The 20,471-nt window shown below is 32.3% G+C and overlaps 1 protein-coding gene across 1 annotated transcript in view; it reads right to left on the bottom strand.

Annotated features, from left to right (window-relative positions):
* Positions 1 to 924: 924 nt before the first annotated feature.
* The window catches only part of LOC108906614 (myrosinase 1), a 30,636-nt gene continuing 11,089 nt past the window's right edge, over positions 925 to 20,471 (bottom strand). The window contains exons 2-8 of the mRNA XM_018709918.2: positions 19,464 to 19,730; positions 13,765 to 14,165; positions 12,734 to 12,828; positions 11,485 to 11,778; positions 2,784 to 2,921; positions 2,399 to 2,505; positions 925 to 1,538 (exon numbers count right to left, since the gene is read on the bottom strand). Of these exons, the coding sequence (XP_018565434.1) occupies positions 1,175 to 1,538; positions 2,399 to 2,505; positions 2,784 to 2,921; positions 11,485 to 11,778; positions 12,734 to 12,828; positions 13,765 to 14,165; positions 19,464 to 19,730 (1,666 nt within the window). The 3' untranslated portion in view covers positions 925 to 1,174. The remainder of the gene's footprint in view (positions 1,539 to 2,398; positions 2,506 to 2,783; positions 2,922 to 11,484; positions 11,779 to 12,733; positions 12,829 to 13,764; positions 14,166 to 19,463; positions 19,731 to 20,471) is intronic.

The following is a 20,471-nucleotide window of genomic DNA, read 5'->3' as shown; positions in this document are numbered from 1 at the left end:
ACTCATGTTAATCGTGAATATTTATTATTCCGCTTCTGGTAAAACAGAATTGGTAGGTACAATGACTTAAAGATCAAACTGAAATTGCAGTCAACCTGCAAAATCAGAGCCTATTAGCACTTTGTTAAGTATTGTAACATGGGTGGCAATATTTAAAAAATATTTCCAACCTATCAAATAAAAAATAGTCGTCATTATTGCTCAATACATCAATTTTGTAGGAGTTCTAAGTTTTAAAAAACACTCTGTATAATACAAAAACATTAGATTGAAAGCAAAAGTCCACACCCCAAAAATAATCAAAATCGAATAGTACATATTCGAGTTATTTACAAAATTCAAAAAATTTTCACGAATTTGTGGCCATCTAGCGGCCAAACGAAGCTAAGTCGGGTATAGGTGAATTAGCCTAAATCTGTCAAATTTGAGTCCACGAATCTGTGGTCTTCCGTTGTACACGCTATTCTGGGATACCTTGTATAAATACTGACCAGACGATTTAATCCCTTGTTTCAGATTTTCTTCTAAATCGACAACGTGGCAACGTGTCGGAAAATTGTTCAACATTGACAACTGTAACGGAAGCTTACAAAACAATCTAACAATTCGAAGAGTTGAATTTCTCCCATTGTTTTAAGCAAATAAAGTTTATACTTATCAGTTTTCAGCTGCTTAAAAGAGATATAAGAGAAAAACATTATTCACATTTTTCAGGTTAGTAATTTTATGCATGAATTTAAATCGACAATTTGATAACATTGTAAGTTAGAAATGCTATTAATTTTGCAAGGGAAGAACTAAATAACGCTTTTGTTAATTAATAGAAATTGTTAAGTAATTCTCTTAAAAATACAACACGTATTCATACTCTTAAATATTTAATAAATAAATAATGTTAAAAAAAAATAAACAAACTTTGACATTATTTTAATTACCTAAATGAAAAGAAGCGAATATTTAGGAATAAAATAGTACTTCTCTTATTTTTTTAAACAAGTTTTTTTTTCTTTACTTAAATGTAGACAAACAAGTTTTCTTTAAATTTTTGGCAAATAATAATTAAATAACAATAACAGTAGGACAAAATAAAATATTAAAATAGCAATAGAGCTTTTAAACCACTTCGGAAGGCTATTTAAAGGATATTATGTTATTCGAAGCGACACCAAAAAATTTACGTTAACTTGGCACACATAAATAAAAAGCTTAGAACTAATAATAAGGTATTAGAACTAAATATTCCATTAGCAGAACCATGAGTGCTAGTTTCTGGTGGAGAAGCGCTTGTAGGAGTATCTGTGGTAGATTCTTCGATAGTTGAACTACCGTCAGTGGTAGGTTCTTCTGTTGTGATACTGTCAGTGGTAGATTTTTCAATTGTAGTACTGTCAGTGGTAGGAACAGGAATGGAAGTAGTTGTTGGAATTTCTGGTAGTTTATGAGTGTTAACTACATCTTTGTAGAAGCTCGCCGATTTTTTTGCTGTCCTTTTTCTATCCGGATCGGTAAAGTTTACGTGGTAAAGTCCAAAACGAGCACTGAAAATATTTAGAAAGTTAAATCACAAGGACTTGGAAAAAGGTTTTTGCACAAATCCCTAAACTATGATCAAAAAAGTAAAGGGTGATCCTGCTCATAAAAATAAAGGTCCGAGAGTAAGAGAAGAATCATACATGACGTAAATGACAGAGGCTGATTCAGGACACCACACCAACTTGTTACCGCTTCATGTTACAATTTAATTTGAAATAATCTTTAATCCATTATTTGTTATACACCTTGAAGTAAACTATGCTACATATTTCTTAAATTCATCTGATAAGTAAATTAAAATTAAAAAATAAATAAAACAATTATTAAATTGTACTGTAACACTGTTTTCAATGTTTTGTGAAAACAAAGTACGAATCTGGGATGTACGATTTAATGTCGTACCCAATAGTAATAAAGTTTCATGACCTCAGTGTTATTATTTCTTTAAATTATCGTAATACTTTGCCACAACATTGTTGCAGTTATGTTTTTGATGAAGGTTTTGGATGATTTGTATTACGTTGTCCGCTCAAATCCCAATGAATTATTATTATTATTTTTAAATTACACAATTTTTATTAACGGAATAAATGTAATTAAAACTGCTCCCATAATATTTTAATGGTAACTACATAAAACATATTTTTTTATTTAAATGCTGCTTGGTTTATGCTGCAGACTACATATGTAAATGTTAAACTAGTTCTAAAATAAATATGAAGTGTCGTTAAAATTTTTTTTAATAGAATACGCTAAACTCACTTCATTGAAATTATTTAAAAAAGAAATCAATAAATATCGAAACTTCTTTTTAATTTTTTCTTCATATTTTAAGAATCTTATATTTATAGAAAAAAATTGTTACCTATATCCATCAGTCCATTCGAAATTATCAATCAAACTCCATGCAGTGTACCCAAATATTTTTACTTCATCCTCATACATTGCATCAAGTACTGCTTTAAGATAGTCCTGTCGATAATTAAAAGATTATTTATTGTTCTATAAGAAGTTAAAATACGTGTCTCAACGAAAATTTTACCAGCTGTAACGTTGTTCAGAGCAAATTAATTTTAAGAATTAAATAAACAAATAAATACTAATGTTAAACAATCGAAACAAGTAAATTGTATTTTGAACACGATGTATTATGACATCAGATAAAAATTGTTATAAGAAATGCACACATTTTTTACATTTCTAGATATGAGTTTTAAGTAGTCAGCACATAACTATTAGAAAAAGCATACCTGATAAAAGCTGACCCTGTCGTCGTCTTCCAAAGTACTGCCATCATCAGCGACGCCATTTTCCGTGATGAAAATTTCAGGGTTGTTGTATGTATCTTTTACCCACTTTAAAAATTTTCTAGCTCCCCAAGGCACAATCTAGATTTGAAAAATGATTTATTATTAATATACTTGATGTAACTTTAAGTAGGATAAAGTTTTTAAGGGGTAATAGTATCTCTTCGCATACTAATCTGAAATCATTATTTTTTAAATCAAATTGTCGATTTATAATTAGTACCTTAAACTCTATAGGTATTTACGTAAAACAGTTTTTAAATCTACAAATAGTTTTTTATTTTACACTTCTCAAGCTTTCTTTTGAATGCCACTGTCCTTATTACGTTTACTTTTTTTTTTAAATATCAGTTATCGCGTCTTTACTTTAATTTCTAAATATTAACCACACAACAAGTTGTTTTCTTACATAAATACTGTCCTTACAATTACCTTTATACAAAACACCATTATGTATATAAAAGGATGGGGAGGAATGACTGAACCTTTTACCTTAACCTTTCACCCTCTCTAGGGAGTCAGCAGATCGAGGTTCTAGAGCAGGGGTCGGCAAGTAATTTTAGGTGGGGTCCGGATACTTTTGAAAATGTTTAACGAGGTCCAGAAAAAAAATTCATTGCTTATTTTTTTATGTTAATTTGAACTCAAATTGAATATGCTTACTAACCAGTAAGAACTCACACCATTGTAAAATACTAGAAAAAATGATAAGATTGGCACTTAAACGTAAAAAACATTTTTTAAATAATTTATTTGAGTAATTTATTCTTTCAAAAAATTTTTGGCGGTCCAGTATTTTACCTTCCGCGGTCCGGACCTGGACCGCGGTCCACCAGTTGCCGACCCTTGATCTAGAGACTATTTAATTGTAAGAGGCCCCTTAGTAAGATTCCTGACAGTTCGATTTGAGGAGTAGGCAGATTGAGACCTCGGTATCGTTCAGTCATCCCTCTATTCAAATGTTAGCGACCCTTACAATGTGGTACCGCAAAACAATTTTGGAGATCTATATCTCAGTAGGCGTTGACTTTCGAACAGGGACTTTTTTATTAAGCCATTTTATTTGAAGAATAACCTCAGGGAATATTATTTTGTAGAACCTAAGGAGGGCAGGTGGTGGCAAGTGCTTTAAACTTAAGATTGCAATGCTGATGAGAACCAAAAGTCTTAAGCCGGTCTATGTTTGATTGTTCGAGTGGCGAACGATCTTAATTATTTACCTGCAGATATATAATTGGTCAGTTCAAAAATATGTTGAATAATATAGCAAAATACCTATTACAATTATATTACGAAACCCATGAGATTATGTACTCAAATGTATCAATTAGTCCAGGAAAATTAGACGAAAATAGGGCCGAACCTCGGAATTGCATAAAGATGGTTCGATTTTGATGGGACGAAGTGCGTTCTCTTCGTAATTGCATGTACATCAAAGTCTACAACGTCTCATGCGGCGCTAATTTGTTTATTTATAAATAATCAATTATTATTAACAAATAATCGTATTTCGAATATTACGTGGGGTGGAAACGGCCAATCTTGATGCGGTAAAGCTCATTCTTCTTCTTATTAGTTGTACTTTAACTGTAACGGACTCCCACTGATCTTCATTTGTTTATCGGTTTTTATTTGATTGCTATAAACAAATTAAACGTGATATCTGCGGTCGGACTAGCCGATTTGGACGGAATGAACGTGGTTTTATATAGAAAGTTCAAGACCCTAATGCAGGAAGTGAATTCTCAAAAAGCTGAAGACCATATAGAACATGAATCATTATGAATAAATGTTATCCACTTCTCTTTGATTAAAAATTATCCATTCTAAGTCTTAGTTACAGATTGCACGTGTAATTTTTTTATAATGATTAATTAGTAAAAAGAAACAAATGAAGATCATTCGGACCTTAACGGTTTTGGAATATCCCGGATGATGATCAAAGTGACTTATTCCATAAAAATCAGACTTTTCTCGTCCAGCTCACAGATAACAGCCCGAATTTATATATACTAATTCATTGAAGATCAATGAACAAATGAAAATCAGTCTGCCCTTAGTGGCCCTTTGTGGTTCTGGATCACCTTGTAATCCAAGTACGAGAAGAGCGTCGATTACCGCGTGAAAATCCCCCTCTCCCAGTCCGATTGCCTAATTTGCTCTTAATGATCGAATAAAAATCAATAAAAAAATGAAGATCGGTGGGAGTCTCCCAAAGTTAAGGTACAACTAATCAGAAGAAGAATGGCTCTATCGCATCAAAATTGGCCTTTTCCAACCCACGTAATATCCGAAATACGCTAATTTGTTAATAATAATTGATTATTAATAAATAAACAAATTAGCGCCACATGAGACGTTGTAGACTTTGACCTACATGCAATTACGAAGAGAACGCACTTTGTCTCATCAAAATCGAACCTTCTTTATCCAATTCCGAGGTGAAATGCTAATTTTCCTGGACTAAATATGAAACGTTCGTGATACAAAATAAAAATTATTACAAGGTGACCCTAGTAAGCAAAAGAAAAGTTCCATAGCGTTCACTCCTGAAGAAAACCGAACAATAATAAATGCATTTGATGAGGATAATTTACATAAAGAATTACTAAATTGCTGCAGTTGAACTTTAACGGAGAGGCAACAAATTGTATGCTACAATATTTCCAAGAAGAACTTGATGGTAATGACGTTGAAGCAGGTAAAGAAAACAGAGAGTAAATGGCTTGTGCAAAATAAGGCCAATGAAGATATATGTCCTGCAAGGCTTTATCGAAAACCCAGAAGAACATATACCATAAATACAAAACCTCTTTTTCTAACGTCCAACCAACTGTGTAAAAAGAACAGCGCCACGGCTTGGTATAAAAATTGTCCTATAGGCAAAAATTAAATTTATAAATGGACGAGAGATTCTGCAGGAAAAATTGAATTAGAACTAGGAGAAATAAAATAATGAATTGTTCTATTAGAGCAACAGTTGTAGTCAGTACTTCACGAGTGTTGAAGAACGGGAACTATTAAATTTAATATAAAGTAAGGACATTCTAAGGCAAGTTCCATTAAACCGTACTGATCTGAATCTATAGATTTGTCTGCTGTTGGGGTTCTAACGTTGTAGGAGAATGTTTTCCTTAACTGTTGAAACTTTAACTATAACCAAAAGTACGTGTATAAATGACTAATATACAGGGTGTCCCATAATTAGTGTGCAATACTTTAGCAGTAGATTCTACAATCAAATATAAGATTATTTTCTCCTATAGACAAAGTATTTCCAAAATCAGTTAACGTATCATTATGAATTTTGGTATGTTGGACAATCAATAAATGTTCTAACGAAAACTGTTTAAAAATTTTAGTCAGGGGTGTCTCAGGCAGGGGGGCTCACAGGTAAAATGGAATTGCATGTCAATATTTTCAAATTTAAACATCAAACTATGATAGATATGAGTTTTTCACAAAAAAAAACGTACTCTTGATTTACTTCGATAAAATGCTTCGTTTTCGAGAAAAATAGATTTTAAAGTTTTATTACATAATCTCAAGAATGGAAAAGGATTACATGAAATGAAAACAAACGTTTGTTTACTTGAATTAATTTGACAGATTATTAAACTCAAATTTCTTCTTTCACTTTACGGTGTCGTATTGATATTAATCTAAAGAAAAAATAAAAAAATGTAAAAATTTGGATGTTTTAAAACACTGCGCGGACAAGGAAGGCCACCAAATGATTATAATTTTGAAAATACCTTAACTCAATTTGATGATCATCCTAATATCAGCATCCGCACAGTGTCAAAAGCCACTAATATTCCACGAACAACAGTATATACTGAGAAATGTAAGAAACGTGTATTAAAAATAATCCAAAGCTCTCATTTTAGCTTTCTCAAATGGTCACTATCCAAGGCCTTTATCCTTATCATTATTAGAGGGTACAAGACTTAAGAAATGAAGATTTTATGCGTAGTAGATACCGAATTTCCTTAGCAGATCATTAATAATGAAAACTTGCTTCCATTAATTCTCTAGACCGATGAGACGACTTTCACCAGAAAAGGAGCTCTTAATTTTCACATTAGCCCACTATTGGGCTAATGACAACCCGAAGGTACTTGGGCGTAATAATTTCCAACACAGGTTTTCAGTTAATCTGTGGGCGGGGTAAAAATTAATTGGAGTTGTTGAAATTCTAAATCGGCTAAACGGTGAAGCTTATTTACATTTTTTACACAATGAATTGTATGTACCTCTGAATATTAGAGGAAACATATACTTTCAGAATGATGGAGCTCCAGCTCATAATAGTAGGCATGTGAAAAACTGGTTGAACGAATATTTTCCAGAAAAGTGGATTCGACCAAGCGGTCCCATTACCTGGCCACCTCGTTCACCCGACCTTAATCCTCAAGATTATTACTTATGGGACATTTAAATAGTATCGTTTATAACACCAAAATAGATACCAGAGAAGAATTATTAGAACAAATAAATTTGGCCTCTAATATGTTAACGAACAATGAATTTGAAATTCTTCGTGCTTCTTATGGAATAAAACGTAGAGCTATGCTGCTCATTCAACAAAATGACAGTTATTTTGAGCAATTATTGTAACGTGTTTTTAATAATTTCTTTATTATCTGATTTATTACAAAACTTCAGTTGACTACTGTGCATATCAGGTTTGTTTCTGTAGTAAATTACTGATAGTTTGCAAATTATTTCTACTACGCATGAACGGATGCCAACAGTCTACAAACGGTTTGTGATTTGGACGATGCAAGGATGGTCATATTTTTCGAAAACGAAGCATTTTATCGAAGTAAGTCTAGAGTCCATTTTTTTTTTGTAAAAAACACATTTCTATAATCGTTTGATATTTACATTTGAAAATATTAGAATTATCATCAAATTAGTTTAAGGTAGATATTTTCAAAATTATTTGGTGGTCTTCCTTGACCGTGCAGTTTTCTAAAAGATCCATTTTCCGTTAATCGTCTATGGACCATAGAAAATATTCTACGTCCAGGTTGCCTCCGATTCGGGTTTCTCCGTTGGTATTCTTTTGGTGCCGCTAGTGCTCTCCCATTACAAAATCCACACACAAAATGAATGTTTATTAAAATTATTATCAAAATTCTGCACTTTTTCTTTAGATTTTACTTAATATCCAATACAGTACTGTAAAGTGAAATCAAAAATTTTAGTTTAATAATCTATCAAATTAATTCTAGTAAACAAAACTGGTATCTATCACTGTTTGATGTTTAAAAATTTGGGGCCCATTTTACCCGTGAGCCCCCTGCCTGAGATACCCCTGACTAAAATTTTTAAACAGTTTTCGTGTAGTTCGTTAGAACGTTCATTGAATGTCCAACATATCAAAATTTATAATGATATGTTAACTGGTCTTGGAAATATTTTGAAAAATATGATCTCCTGAGGCCGTAGCTCCCTTAGGAAGCATTTTTCGACCCCTGTTTATAGGAAAAAATTATCTTATTTTTGATTATTTTTTATTGTAGAATCTACTGCTAAATTGTTGCACACTAGTTATGGGACACCCTGTATAGTTCTAACGTAAAAAAAATAAGCATTAATACCCATTAAATAACTCTTTTAAGTTGTTACTAATATTCAAAAAGTGAAAAAATATAGGTACATATACAGGGTGTCCGCAAATTTCACCGACAACGTTTGACGGCATATTCACGACGATAAAAAAATACGATCTACGCAAATAAGTTAAATAAAAAATTTTTGGTTTTTGAGTTACAAGCCTTCAAAGTTGTCAAAAATAAAACTAATTTAATTAATAACTTCATAACCCTTTTACTGATCACGTTAAAATTTGGCACATTTATTTAAACCATTATTGGGTATTATTTTTTAAAGCTTTAGTCAAATCGATATACTGGGTGATAGTTTTCTCTGGTTACCTCTCCCTTTTAGCGGTCAAAACTTTTACACTGGTCGTATTTTTTTAAAACTGGCAGCATCGTTGAAAAGGTCGTTTCATTAAAAAAAAATAATGTCTCTTGAGAAAATCGCCTACAGAAAGCCATTCTTGAGAAAAATTACAAACACCTTAAAAAATTTTTTAAGGTGTATACGTTTCGCCCGCTTTAAAAAAATACAACCAGTGTAAAAGTTTTGACCATTAAAAGGGAGAGGTAACCGGAAAAAACTATGACCCAGTATATAGATTTGACTAAAGTTTTTAGAAATAATACGCAATAATGGTTCAAATAAATGTGTCAAATTTTAACGCGATCGGTAAAAGGGTTCTGAAGTTATTAATTAAATTAGTTTTATTTTTGACAACTTTGAAGAGCTGTAACTCAAAAACCAAAAAGATTTTATTTAACTTTTTTTCGTAGATCGTTTTTATTTATCGTCGTGAATATGCAGTCAAACGTTGTCGGTGAAATTTGCGGACACCCTGTATATTTCCTTTGGGAAATAATCTCAACATACCGCTCAACATCTTTGGAAGTAATTCCCTAATCTTAGATCTCGGGATTTATTTTTGTTGATTTATTAAGTTCCAATCATATTCTAAGCAAACTTTTACAAAAAATCATTTATGCAAATTTTATTATACAGGGATGGCCAGAAGTACGAAATAAAATTCATATCTTTTGAACGTGTTAATTTTTTTTAAAACGCCGAAACACGTTAACTGATTTTGATTTTTTCCCATCTTTCGGTTATATAATAATTAATTTTTCTTCAACCCCCTAACCCCCAGCTACCCCTACTATTTGTTTTAAATGGAAACATAAGGCATGAGAGGGCTCGTTGAAAAGCTTATAGAAAATCGAATTCAGCCATACCAAATAAACAAGTTTTATTTTTTCAATAACAAGTTTTTTTTCATTTAGAAATTGAAACAACTAGATAATTTACAAAAATAAACTCAATGTCGCAAATGCTGAAAATGTCCTCCATTCCCTATTTGGCATTCTCCAAGACGATAGTAAAAGCTGTCCACAGCATTCTGAATGACTTCAGCTGGTAAATTATGCATCTCCGCCCTAATCTTGTTCTTTAAATTCTCAATATTATCCGGTCTGTCCTGGTAGACTCTTTCTTTCAAATATCCCCAAAGAAAATAATCCAGGGGTGTTAAGTCGGGGGATCTTGGCGGCCATTCAACTGTACCCCGTCTACCAATCCAGCGATTTGGAAACATTTCATCTAAGTATCTTCGAACATCAATACCAAAATGTGGGGGAGCGCCATCTTGTTGGAACCAAATTCTTTCATTCGGTATATCTGGATCAATTTCATGAGGGAAAATCACAGCTAGAGCAGGTATCAGGTCAAATGTTAGGAAATCCAGGTAGCGTGCGGCAGTAAGATTTTCTTCAAAAAAGAATGGGCCCAAGATTCTGTTGTTGATGATACCTGCCCATACATTAACTTTTTGTGGATGCTGCGTATGCGATTCGCATGTCCAGTGTGGATTTTCCTGGGACCAAAAGCGATAGTTGTGCCTGTTAACCACTCCATTTAAATAAAACGTAGCTTCATCCGAAAAAAGTACGTCTCGTTGAAAACCATTATTGTCGTCACACCGTCTCATCATTTCCTCACAAAATTGTAATCGCCTATCATAATCGTCTTCCAAAAGCTCTTGGACAAGACATACCTTATAGGGGTGGTATTTCTCTTGTTTCAGAAACATTCGAATTGCAGTTCGAGAAGCATCGTGATTGCGGGCCAATGAAACAGTTGAAGTATGAGGATTTTCAACAAGTTCTAATGCAATGTCTAATTTCTTTTCTTCATTCAAAGCACGTGCCCGTCCAGTTTTGGGCAAAGTCTGTACTGTACCGTGTTCCTCAAATTTGTGAAATATTTTACTAACTGTCCCTTGCGAGATTTGGTTTTCGGGATATTTCGCATTAAATAAATCGCGCACTTCAGCCTGACTTCTTATTTTGTCTCCACATCCAAGCAATATCAAGATTTCGATGCGTTGCCTTTCCGACAATACCATTGCAATTCAGTAAATAACTTGATTTTGACACAATAGTAACGTTTCAAACTCCAATTTACAACTAAAGCGAAAAATTAACCAGAAAGCCTGGCAAGTAAGTGGTACCAAAAAAACGCAACATAAAAAATATATCTTTTTTGCGTTAGCAGTGATAGGTACAGTTTCAAATTCTTTATTTTATTCTGTGCAAATTCATGGAGGATAACACTGAAGATAATTAAATTTTATTTCACATTTTAAGTAGGTGTTTTATACAACCCTAAAAACCTTGCTATTAAAAAAATAAAACTTGTTTATTTGGTATGGCTCGATTCGGTTTTCTATAAGCTTTTCAACGAGCCCCCTAATACCTTATGTTTCCATTTGAAAAAAAGTAGGGGTAGCTGGGGGTTAGGGGGTTGAAGAAATTAATTATTATGTAACCGAAAGATGGGAAAAAATCAAAATCAGTTAACGTGTTTCGGCGTTTTAAAAAAAATTAACTCATTCAAAAGATATGAATTTTATTCCGTACTTCTGGCCATCCCTGTATGATATAATGATATTATCATAAAAAAAATGTGTTTTATTTCAGTGGTAGGCATACAATTTATTTAGCATCCCTCGTATAATATTGCGATTCTAAAAAATTACCGTGTTCCCATTTGGTGCTACAGGCCACGAGGAATCTTTAGATATGGTGGCCCTGATGTCGTTTGCATAGCTTGTCTCGGCAAAATCAGCCTCATCGGCATCAGCAACGAGGAAAGTCCAGTACGTGTTGAAACCCATGAAATCAAAGGAGCCGTTGATATACGCGACTTCCTCTTCGGTGAACTGGGGAAGGCGTGATTTGGAGTAATTCCCATTTTCACTGCGATACTTTACTCGATCTATTACCACCTGAGGCCAGTTTCCATTGAAAATCGGATTAGCGTATAATCCAAACTGAAAAAAAGTGCTTATACTATTAGGTAGATACAGTGTCCCCACGGATGGAGTTGAAAAGGGGTATTTCTATTTTAGATTTCGATATAAGCCATCCTTATTCTACTTGTGTTCAAATGTTTTTGTCCTTAAAGCCCAATAATAGATTATGGTAAATAAGAAACACATAAATACATATTTTTTTCCAACATTTATCATATTCAGGGTGTTTTGAGCAGAAATTTGACATTTTCGCTTGGTTAAAAATGCATTTTTATTTATGAAAAATTAAATACCTACGATCAGGTGCAGAGGTATCGACACTTCACTTTGACAGTGTTTATCTCAAAAACTAAGGACCAACAAATTTAAAAAAATGACTGTTATTATGTCTCTGTTTCACCAAAATTTAAGAATTTTGAGTTGAACCGTTTTGAAAATTCTTCGGTATATTCATTGTTCTCAGTTTATCTCTTACATTCAAATTTAAATAGTCATTTCACGGAAACCATTTGGTATTTTTTTGGGAAATGTGACATATGAAATGATGTATGTTTTCAATGTAGTATTTTTTATACATTTTTTTGAGAAAAGGATTTGACAATATTAACAAAAAAGTATCAAGTTTATTTAATAATTATTGAAGGCAATACATCTTTTCGTAAGCCAACTAGTATTCTAAAAAATGTTTCAAAGCAATTCAATGGACAATTAATTACAACAATTTAAAAGTGACTATAAAGAAGCTATAGATTACATGAAAACTTAATATGGTTGTCGACGGATAGGCTAGAAGGGTCAAGATCATACTTTAAATTTTGTTAGTTTTTTTGGTAGCTGTGGCAGTTCATGTGCATCCAAATTCGTGTCAGTTTTATCGACAACGGTATTTTGTAGGTTTGTTGAAAAATATTTTGAAGGTATCACAAGAGAAAGGCTTTCAGTAATTGTTATCCTTTATTAGTGTTATCATTACCTCAAACTGATTCCTTCTTTCTGCAGCTTCTATATCATTTTTGTTCTCACTAGCTGCTTCCGACCATTCACCATCAATAGTTATTGACATTTTAGCTGCAAAACAAAAATATGTCTTTTTGTACCATATTCATTATGCGAATATACAAAAAGAAACACATTTCTTTTTTAAAAACAACGATAATTCTGATTTAGTACAGAAATATAAAAAAATGCTATTGATATTTATTTTTCAGAACTTTACAATTTCTTACAATGAAATGCAATTTGTATCTACTCTATTCTTATTTTATGTACCGCATAAACTCAAGTATCATGTCATTTTATGCTTATTATGGAATTATGGTCTGCAGTTACCAATCGCGAACTTTAGTTAATAATAATTCAAGCAAATAACGTATTCACATAATTTATGTAAAAGCTTAAATAATATGATCTACGTTTATACGATATTTGTACAGAATTCCGTTATACCTCTTTGAGACAATATTAAAATATTTCATCGGCAATTTTTTTATAAATATTCTTAAAATAATTCTCAAAAATCTTGCGTTTTTCGAAAAAATTGGAGAACAACTTTTTTATGAGAAATATCAACGGGAATTAAATGCACTTATTATTCACAAAATATTCGATATCTTTAAAATTCTCATATTTTTAGTGGCGATATCTCTCCCAGCATCTCCGTCACTAATCGTTAGATTTATGTATCAACTTTTGTTTTTTTGAAATTTTTGTCCATAATTAATTAAATCATTATCCCAAGATGCATCATTGTACGTCAAATATTTTAAGATATATTTAAATAAATGTGATATACCTATATATTTTTTAATTTCAAATAAAGCCTTCTCTTACTTATGTTTGTATCAATAATTTTTCTTATTATGTTAAAATCATCTACTTTGAAGGAGATACTTTAGGTAACTATAAAAAACTGATCTTTTTGTCGTAAGAGGTTATTTAGTTAAAATTACCTTTCATATTGTGTTATTAATAATATTTTCTTATAACAATGTTTAATAATATTACCTTTTAAATCTGGAAATTCATTTTTATACATGTGGTACACAGCAGCGTGTGCTTTTGCCACGACATAGGCACACAAATATTCGCCAATACCATCTAGGGCTATACCAGGAGCAAAGGCCCCTTCACCGTAACCTCGTCGGCAGATTTGCTTTGGTTCGTTGATAGTTATCCAGTAACCAACTTGGTTCAAGCCCTCTATTACTATTCGAGAATAATTGACGAAGTGGTGGACCAGTTCTGGGTTCGTCCATCCCCCGATATCCTGCAAGGGTTGGGGAAGATCCCAATGGTACAAGGTGGCAACAGGTATCATGCCCTGTTTCACTATTTCGTTTACCAAATTTTGGTAGTACATAATCCCTTTGACGTTTGTTTCATCAGCATAACCAGTAGGTAATATTCTGAAATGACAGTGTAACAGTGCAAATTAAAATTAATTAATGAATAATAATTTAATACAATAAATGAATTAATTAAAATTTAATATACAGAGTGTCCGGAAATGATGAGCAAAAAAATTCAGAGGATAATTCTAGACCGAAAATAAATGATACCTCTTTCTATAACATTTTTTCCAAAACTCATTATTAATGGAGTTACAGGGTGTTAAAGTTAAATTTTATTTGCAGTTTTTTTGCAATACCTTTTGCCACACTCATAATATTTTGACGAAATTACGTATATGGGGTTTTTCGGGATGAGGATTATAAATTTGCCCACCGTTTTTTCTCATTTTGGAGAGGGCGCCACATACGAGCCTTTATTTTAATTTGAATGGTTCCAACTTTTTTGTGCTACACTTTATGCGACTTTTGACTGAATATTTTTGTTCTCCTAACCTTTTGACATAAAAAAGGTATACTTTATTTGTTTCGATAAATCTAACCGTTTTCGAGAAAAACGCTAGGAATAGATTAAGGAGATTTATCTGATTTGGAATTGACGAACAAGTATTCATAAAAAAACTAATATAAGCTTATTAATATAAAGAAAATCCTGAAAAAAAAAATTATGATTAGTTTGGATACCTAAGAGCCGAGATATTAATAAAATAATTTTTCACGATTTAGTACAGAGTCTTATGAGAATACAGATTTTTTTGGTCTTTCCACTTAGAATGCGCAGCAAATGACAAACAGTTTTTACAGCAACTTGTATAAATAGGAAACCGATATCTAAGGAACCGTATGGCAGCTCGTAGAAATCGATTATACTCCGCGGTCGAAATTATAGAGAGAGACTCATCGCTAGCTTTTGGACTAGTAAGGGGGATGAAGCGTGCCGGGAACGAAAATCCATTGGCGTGTCTGCGTAAAAGACAACAAAATATAGAAAACATTGGAAAAAGATAATAAAACATAACATCTAATATTTTTTTACGGTTTGCCATAACCGGCACTTTGTTCCATTTTAATTATTACAGCATTTTAATACGTCCCAGTTGTGTTTTTTTAATTTATAAATTTATTATAGCCATGGAATTAGACCCCTCGTCTACGCTTATGCTATGACTTTTCTCAGGACGGATAAATCAAGTCCGTTTACACCCACTAAAGAAGCATTTCCCTATTCCCTAACAAGTGCAAAAGACAGAGATAGAATCTATATACTCTATCGACGTTCAGTGTAACTCGGTCTATAGACGATTATAGATTCTATCGATGTGCGTGGCGAGCGGCACAAAGATAAATAATATTGAACCGTATAAAAATCATTTTATATTTTATACGCATTATGGTAATAGTGTTTATTATGTCTGAGTCACTCTCCGCGGAGTATAGGTACATGTAAGATACATAATTTATAATAATTCTCCTTCAAACTGCTGTTGTTGATTAACTTAACGTCCATATGCGTGATAGCGGCAACGCCGCGGTTCTCGACGTAGCGTAGTATTTGAAATTCGCAGGTGTGACATATGGTGTATATTTCAAGCTTAGGCATCTAAACAAAGCCAGCCAAGTGTAACGTTGCCAAATCTAAAGGCTTACTACTTTAGTCACTAGTGAATGTACAGAAACTCTCGTTAGACTTTTAGACGTACGTCCGTACCCGATAAACCTCCTTAAATGAGATTGACTAATCTGTCCCGTATTGCTATGCGGAGTTACAAGAAGAAGGTGTAGGGTTACTCGTAAGTTCAGTTAGTCACAAAATTATCCATACAACTGAAAATTCAGTATAGTAGAGTATAGTTATGCCAAAGCGTCCCGATATTCAGGGTTCCCGCCAGTAATGGGCGTGTCGAAGCGAGGTGTCGAATTCAGGAGAGATATCCGAAAAAGAGGCAGTTTTCTTCTTGGGTTCCACATTGAGCAGTCTACTTAGCTTTAGAGTCTAGGGTTAATTTAATAATGGATAAAGTTTTTCCAAGTTGCTATGACTCTCGCATTCCCTGAATCTCGGTACGCTGTGTAAATGCGTACAAAACCGTTGTTTTGTTTGTTTTGTTTTTATTGTTATTAAAACCCTTCCTGGAGAGTTTTGGTATTTTCTTGTTCTTCCTACTTCACCCTATACAACCAACCACTGGATTACCTTCTGCATGAGCGACATACGGTAAGTGTCTGGTATTCATTCTCCGAACGTTCACCATTTCTAAGTTCCCACGTATTAATTAAAGTGTAATGATAATTATAAACTCCCTTTCGATAATTAAATAGTAAACTCTTCTGAAATCCAGACTCGTTATGATACTGGTTATAACCGTAGATATATAAATAAAGAAATAACCCATCAGGTTATATAAGCAATAAAAGAAACAATTGAATCACAGAATGGATACTGAAGCAATACTGATAGTAAAATATGTCACTGTAGATGTGTATAAACAGGACAATCTAAACTCCAAGCAATGATAGTTTATTTTTCACTGATGTTGATACCAAACTGACACGGCCTTGTGGTGTGTAGATAGAACTTTATCCTGGTCCAAAATAAGATAATTGGGCCAAACATATCTATGTCCATGGGCGTAGCTAGGCGGGGGCAGGAGTATGCACGGTGCACCCCAAAGAGCCCGGTGTCCACCCCAGAAAAAAAGATCTAATATTATCATCTTTGCCATATCGGTAAGTTGGTTGCGCAGAATTTTTTTTTATTATCAAATCAAAACGTGTTCAAATTTGATAACAGTAAGTCGCTGATTGCGAGCGAGAGCTTTTTTTTTAGAGGCCTCCATAGAGCTTGCAGCTCTGAGCCCACCCCCAACCAAAAATTGTAGCTACGCCCATGTCTGTCTACAGTTGCTTCATTTGTTTGTAACTTACCGTGTTTAATCTTAAAGAATATTATAAGTACGTAATATCTCTAAAGATGTTTGACGTGGATTAGTGGAATTGTAAGAGAAAAAATATAATAATTATGACATATGAATAATTAAGAAAATAGTAGTAAATAGATGTAAATATGATTGATCCATTTAGGCAAGCATTTCGGCATGCTATGGTATACAAAGAAAAAAAATATAATAACTATTATGGATGAATTAACTAGAAAACAACAAAGAACAATTTTGTCTAGTACTTAATTAATTGCTGGTATAATTGATTTAAGTAAATTTTTGTATCAGTTTCCTGTTTGATGCAATTTTTATTTTTTTATATACATCATTTCTTGGATTATTTTATTATAATTAGGTTCTTTTGTCAAAACTTTTGTTCGACTAAAATAAAAAAAAGGTATATATTTCAATATATAATTATACAGAACCTTGTGGAACACCACATTTTACTGGTAGGATGTGGGAGGGAATCAAGAATCACTTGTTGCTTTCGATTGGGGTAGGCATCAAAATCGTCACATGAAAATTTGTAATGTTTTTTATAAAAACTTGAACTTGAACATCCTGCAACTTTCAAATGAATTTGGTCCAATTATAATATTTTGGGCTTAAAAATTGTGCCCCTTCATTTGCATACATCCTGTACAAAAGCACGTCTACAAATTGCTGATTATTTTTTTCAAAAATGTTTTCAGTATTATAATAAATATTTTTCTATATTAAATGATTCTAATTGTGTAAATATTTCTACTATTAAACATTATGCAACAAATTGTAATTCATTGAACAAATATTAGTAATCTACTGATACTATCTTTGATAATAATGAAAAAGTTTGTTTGTTCAATAAGTACCTTTGAACTAAGTGTTGTTTAACGACTAGAAGTAAATTGTCTGTTTGATATATCATATTTAATCAAACGCTTCAGATATTATATACGTGGAAAATAGCTTTCTCTGTTTCATTTTCGAAATCTTACAAACTGCAGTAAAACGTTTATTTTCAGTTAGCTTTTCAAAGCTGCCATTCTAAAAATTGCCAGCTTTCAAATTTTCAACCAATTACAAAAAAATTGTAAATTTAGAAAATGTTCTTGCCTTACCGTTTATTACCGGTCATATTTTTTCGGCAAGTACGTATCTAAAATTTTTCGATTTTTCGTAGATAAAATTCAAATCAAATTAAAAAAACTTCATTACTATTCAAAGCCCTCAACACCTCAACAGTAAAAAAATGAAAAGGTTTTGCTATATTGACTACAGTTTTACAGCTTTTGAGTTAATTAATGTTCAACAGTGGTTTTCTTACCATCACTATATCACTAGAAAATTGTTTCCTTTTTACGGATAAATTAACATTCTCGTGAAAAGTGAAAATTTCAGTACCAGCACTAGAAATTTGCATATTTCAAAATAGAATTATAAAAATTAAAAAATGTAAAAATTCTTTTTATTGATATAACTTTTTAAAATTGTCCAAAAATAGCAATTTAAACTTTTACAGCAATGGTTTACATTTTCTTGCAAAATTAATAAATTAATAATTGAAAATTGACAGAATAATCTTAGTAGGACATTGCAAAGGATATAGAATAACGTGGTGTAACTAAATTTCAAATAAAAAACCGCTAATACAACTTCACAATTTGCAATTTTGAAAAAATTGGTTTCCAAATATATGTTTTTAGAAAAAAATAGTCCATCGTCATCAATTTTTTACTTATTATCTTAACGGCTTGTATACCTGTAAATCTGAACTACCAGTATATTTAAAATAAAATTATATAACATCGATTTTTAAATACACAGTTAGTGAATTTGGTTCCCTTATAAGAAGGCTGAGTTTGCGAGAAGTATAGAGTTACCGATATATAAAACCGTTTACTAATCTGTGAAGAAAATTATTCCACGGTCTGTTACTTTTACCAAAAATAAAATATTTACATTGTTTTTACATAAATACCCTGTATTTTTAGAAATAATTATACCATATATAGAAAGAAAATTATATATTTCAAGATATATAGAAAGCAGAAAAAGAACACAATTATCTTCGATTCTTAACTGGATTTACATAATATATGGATTTGCACCTGTATGTATAACCGCGAAATATACTAATAAACTAATATCACAGATTCTAAGCCAAACAGTTCATAAAGGAGAGCTTTTACTTTAATTCTAATTTATTTAATGGCAGAGGTTTAAATAAAATTAAAAGGTATTTTCAAATTTCTTAGTACTCTTTTTATTTGGCTGAATTATAATTGTATTCAAATGTGAACTAATAGATGGTATATTAAGATCACAAAATCGATAAAAACTTGGTCATTCTCCTGTAACCTTCAAATAGTATTTTTATATAACATTTTCTTGCTTTATGCATGAGTTACAGAGATCTAGAATTTAATCTTACCTTGACCAAGAAACGGAAAACCTATAATGGTTGAGACCAAGCTCTTTCGCAAGAGCGACATCTTCCTCATACTTGTGGTATGAGTCACAGGCGACATCCCCGTTGTCATTGTTTTTAATTACTGAGGCGTTGTTATGGACGAAATGGTCCCAGATGTTTTCACCTTTCCCATCTTCGTTCCAGGCCCCTTCAATCTGGTAGGCCGCTGTAGCGACGCCGAACAAGAAGTCATCGGGAAATGTTAGGTTGCTTTCTGCGGCCGCGAAACTATATAAAAAATAGAAAAAATAAGTTACTCCTAACCTCTTGAAAGCGTAAATGGTAAGTCAAAATAACACTACTAATTCCTATGATTTTGTTCCTAATCTTCCTTCTAATGGAGATATCGGCCAACAAATTATTTAAACATAAGAATATCTACTGCTGCACATACTTTATCAGTAAATTAGTTGTTGTGAAATTGTGAAAAAAAAAACAAATACAATTCCAAACAATTAAACTCCTCCCTGTGCATTCAATAACATTGCGCAGAGAATTTAGTGCAATATTATATTCCGCCTATTATTTACTTAGAAAAATTGAATATCCACATGAGTGTTGGAAAGAAATGAAAACAGAACTTCATTCAACGCATTCGTTTGCCTTGTACCTGTATGTAGAGTAAATGGATAAACTTTCATTGGCTAACCGTAGCGGGTAGTAAGTACAAATTCGTTTGGAGACGTTCATTGCTACAAATACAGGGTACTGAAAAGAAAGAGTAACCAAAATTAGCCACACGCAGTGTTAATCAAAATAATAAAAAATGTTCCACAAACAATGGTCCGAAAACGATCCTTTTCCTACAAAAGAGTGACTAAGAGATGTTTGTAGGGTAGGAAATAGGTAGGGAATAGGTAGGGCGGAATTCAGAACGTCCATTTGACATTCGTTCTTTTGTCAACTATGTGTTACCCAGGGACATAATATATACATTGTACAGATAACAGATTTATGTATATATATATA

Source organism: Anoplophora glabripennis, unplaced genomic scaffold, assembly GCF_000390285.2.
Source record: "Anoplophora glabripennis isolate ALB-LARVAE unplaced genomic scaffold, Agla_2.0 scaffold278, whole genome shotgun sequence".
Classification (NCBI taxonomy): Eukaryota; Metazoa; Arthropoda; class Insecta; order Coleoptera; family Cerambycidae; genus Anoplophora; species Anoplophora glabripennis.
The sequence above is the reverse complement of the archived record's forward strand: the minus strand, read 5'-3'. Positions and strand labels throughout refer to the sequence as shown.